The sequence below is a fragment of the Cryptomeria japonica genome, chromosome 1 (genome assembly GCF_030272615.1).
Source record: "Cryptomeria japonica chromosome 1, Sugi_1.0, whole genome shotgun sequence".
In the NCBI taxonomy this organism is placed as follows: domain Eukaryota; kingdom Viridiplantae; phylum Streptophyta; class Pinopsida; order Cupressales; family Cupressaceae; genus Cryptomeria; species Cryptomeria japonica.
In genome coordinates, this window is record NC_081405.1 from 444,547,183 (window position 1) to 444,551,044 (window position 3,862).

The 3,862-nt window shown below is 32.1% G+C and overlaps 1 protein-coding gene across 3 annotated transcripts; it reads right to left on the reverse strand.

Moving 5' to 3' along the window:
* Positions 1 to 533: 533 nt before the first annotated feature.
* LOC131066543 (microtubule-destabilizing protein 60) lies at positions 534 to 3,576 on the reverse strand. Of its 3 annotated transcripts, none has more exons than XM_058001343.1 (8): positions 3,198 to 3,576; positions 3,070 to 3,106; positions 2,754 to 2,837; positions 2,063 to 2,101; positions 1,768 to 1,866; positions 1,268 to 1,327; positions 1,079 to 1,173; positions 534 to 984 (listed from the first exon to the last, which is right to left on the reverse strand). In XM_058001343.1, exons 1-8 carry the CDS (start codon positions 3,449 to 3,451, stop codon positions 900 to 902), a joined length of 753 nt encoding a protein of 250 aa, XP_057857326.1. In that variant the 5' UTR covers positions 3,452 to 3,576; the 3' UTR covers positions 534 to 899. The 3 variants fall into 3 exon arrangements, with proteins under 3 accessions (XP_057857326.1, XP_057857311.1, XP_057857317.1); XM_058001328.1 differs by having other exon boundaries at positions 537 to 984; positions 1,982 to 2,101; XM_058001334.1 differs by having other exon boundaries at positions 538 to 984; positions 1,982 to 2,101; positions 2,754 to 2,834; positions 3,198 to 3,575.
* Positions 3,577 to 3,862: the final 286 nt, after the last annotated feature.

Genomic DNA, 3,862 nt, shown 5'->3' on the forward strand with positions numbered 1-3,862 from the left:
TATTGAAAGTAGAACATTGTGTCTTTACAATCAAGGTGTAATTCTTCATCTAATATTTAATGACATAACCTAAGTATAATAGTGGATGATAAAAAATACAAATTCACAATCTAAGTTCTTATATTTATCTTTGTAATGTATGAAATTTGTGCTAATGTTGCATAGAAGACTTTTTTTATAGTAACAAATCAATTAAATGTGCTTGGTTAGAAGATTCATTCAAACAAGTGAAGTGTTGTAGAGGGGAGTCACACCTATTGACCAATCTATGGTGTGTATTGTGACACATCATAATGCATAATTTATTGGGGGATAATTTGGGCACCACTTTTGGATGTTTTTAACTCATGGGTTTCAAAATACCATTTGGTGGTTTCAATTTTTATATATTTTATATATCTATCTTCTTCAAATCTTAGCCCTCCATTATATAATACATCATTGTGATTGTTTTTCCTTATGGAAAATAAACAAATTGGATGACTCCCCTTCCATTTTGATCATCCACTTTCATTTTATGCTCATAAATTTTATCAATATAATATTTCTTAGGGTGTAACCACTCCAAAATATCATTTTACAAAAGACAAAAAAATACATTTTTCTAAATGCTTAACTCATCAATTAGTTGTGTCCTATATGTGGTAGAAGATTCCAACAAATTACATTATGAGATAATTACAATCTCTCCTAGACCCATTACTTATTTGTACACAAAAATGGGAAATTTTAGATTACATCTTCTCTTTTGAGAATGGATGACAATAAGACACTAAATTCCTATTTGACCATACTCATTAAGATTCATATACTTATAGGATTAGTATCAAAACTATCTATAGCTGCATAATTATCCAACACATGTAGTGAATTGATATTTTATGTGATTTGATGATATTTCACATGCATAAACCCCAATTGGCTCTTTTCCTAAGAGATGTGTGAAAGTTTGGCTCCTTTGGAATTGTGAGAGGCATTGTGGACCTGTTGAATACACAAACCCCCAAAATTTTAAAACCTCATAATATAAGAATGAAATATATATTTAAAAAATTTGTCTAGAAAATTGGGAGCAAACCTTCGTGGAACAAAGGGTTGATCAAAGAAAGGCATCATTTGAGCTCGAGGAATCATTTCTTGTCTCATTCTCTTAACTTCTTCTATTTCAAGTACCTATTAAATTTTCCATAGTCAAAATTATCGATACATAGATAATGAAATTTAAGAGAAAGAGAAAAGAAAAAAATGAGGTGTTTTGTGATCAAACCTTTTGTATCCTCTCTTCTTCTAGCCTTTGTTGTTCTAGAAAATAACATTTTTCTGCAATCTAATAAGTGACTCACCAATTTCAATAAAATATTCACAAAATGTATCATCTCATCTATACATACTTTAAAAATAACACATGTTGGATACAAATAACAATTGAAGAAAAGTAGAAACTAAAACCTTGAAGTAGTTCTATTTCCATAAGAAACCATTATAAAAAAAAAAAATTGGAATTACTTTTGCATATAAGAATTTTAAGGAGAAAAACATGAGACAAAATTAGCACAAGATAAGACAATAGAAACTAGTGAGAACGAAAGATGTACTAAAAAATTAATTTTTCATTCAACTAATATACAAGTAGTCTAATAGTTTTTACTTATTAACATGAAACAAGGAATTAATAACGAGATTCAATCAAAAATAATTTAACAGTAGTTGTATAAACGACTAAAGGTAAATCCTAATTTTTTAAAAATGTATAAGTTGATTTTTTACCAATTGATCAAATTGAGCTCGTTGAATTGCTCTCGTCTCTGTATGAAGCTTCACATCCAATGGTTGTGTCTTCTCTCTTGTTGGTGGCCTTGGCAAAATCTATAAATATTTAAAAGAGTAAACAATTGACTTATGGACATTGTGGAAAGAAATTATGAAAGGGTATGTTTGACCTCTTAGACTGTAGTTTTCAATAAATATAAATTAAGGGCACCTGTGGTTCATCTGTTGTTAATGGTAAACCTTGTGCAATTGGGATACGAATTTTTTCTTCTTGAACAAGCATCTCATGTACCTTTTTCATAAACTCTTGCTCCTTCAATCGACCCCTTTCCTAGAAAACATGAATTTTGAAATTATTAGCATGTGTACTTCTAGTAAACAATTCAAATGATACTTTGCTTAAACCTATAACCATATCAATTGTGATATCCTTGAAGCACTCACGTTATGGTTAAGAGAAATATACCAAGTTTTAGGAAAGACTCAAAAAAATGCGTATTTATATTTTTATTTATAATGAATATAAATTATATGAATGCTTGTGTAACTTTAAGTTGACTCACTATAATCACAAAAGATCTCATATTATTGCTTCCAAAAATTCTATTCTTAAATTGTAAGAAAATTGTGTTTTATAAGTAAGCATATTTTTTAAAATTAAACAATCCCAGAGATAACTCTCTGAATAAAAGCAGATAGGCACATTACAAAATGTTGGAGTAGCGCCCAAGTAGTTTCTGTCAATAATGGACATATGATAGTTCAGTATAAACCGATCTTCCCATCATTCAGTTGACATTAAATAAAATGAAGTAGCTCACGCCAAAACCAAGAAAAATACAAACAGTAAGAAAACGACAGTAACCAATAGAGAGAAAATCGAAGTAGAGTGAAACAATGAAAAATATGTAGCCTTTTTACCCATTAAAGAATGTTCGGACGCAACTCAAGGCACTCACTCTCTACCCAGAAAAGTACGTTACCTGTGTCTTAAGCTCAAATGGCTTTACGCTTGTCAATTTCACAACTCTCTTCTCTCCTCTTTCACGGAAATTCAACTTCTTCTGCTTCACAAACCACAGCAAACAGATATTATTTTCAATATTATTATTATTTTTAAACTAGATCAGATTGATACTTTCATGATGAATCTTAACATTTGATTCGAAATATTGATCTAATCATATGATCCAAAATGTTGTTATAAAAATCTCGTACACAATCTTATCCAAAAATAATATATCTGATTTCCAAAATCCAACCCAGGAAAGAGAGAGCAGAGGAAATAAAAATAACTACCCAGACTCCCTTCCTGGACGCCTCTGTACTTTCACAACTGCTTAAACACAAACACCCACTTTATTAATTGAACCTGCAAATGATTTCAACATGCAAGAATTTAGAAAACAGTTTGAGCAAGGAGGCACCTGCTGTATTGATTAATTTGGGAAGGAAACACCCATCTCCTCCGCACCCTCTTCCCACTACTAGTGCTCTCATTGCCCTCTGAAGACTCTGACACAGATGAAGAGCTCTCAAAACCCTTGGTTGAATTTGGAACAGTGCATTTGGGTGCATTTGCATTGTGGGTGATATGACTATGTTGATAGAGAGAAAGAGAGAATGTTTTGCAATTAGAATTGGGATCACAGTTCTCCTCCATTCCCAACGCCAAAGCCATTGCTTTTGCAGAAGCGGGAACAGAGGCAGAGGGCTTTTATATTATAACTCTCTCCCCCAACTCCAACAAACACCCCCTGAAATTCATTTTCATATTCTGGTGGTGCGGAACGGAACATCAACATCTTTACGTCTTTCCAAATTTTCAACGGCTACATATCGCTAACACCCTCCAATTGCGGATTAATATGCGCCTCTCAATTACTCGAGATTTCACTTTTACAGCAAGTTTAGGATGAAGAAGAATGACATGAGCTTCAAGTTAAAGTAAACGCTGATCGCGGCTATTTTTTCTGCCCAACTGTAACCCCTTCTTCACGGAGACAACAATTTGCAGGAATATAAGTAATCTACTTTCACATCAGCTTTCCGTGCTTAATACAACAATAAATGTAACAACTGATTGACAAAC

Excerpts from the sequence above, each read along its gene's own strand:
- LOC131066543 (XM_058001328.1), bottom strand. The coding sequence starts at position 3,451 with ATGGCTTTGGCGTTGGGAATGGAGGAGAACTGTGATCCCAATTCTAAT. Across the intron at positions 2,838-3,069 it reads CGTCCAGGAAGGGAGTCTGG|CAGAAGAAGTTGAATTTCCG; the intron begins GTAGTTATTTTT and ends TGGTTTGTGAAG. Across the intron at positions 1,328-1,767 it reads GAGCTCAATTTGATCAATTG|ATTGCAGAAAAATGTTATTT; the intron begins GTAAAAAATCAA and ends GTCACTTATTAG.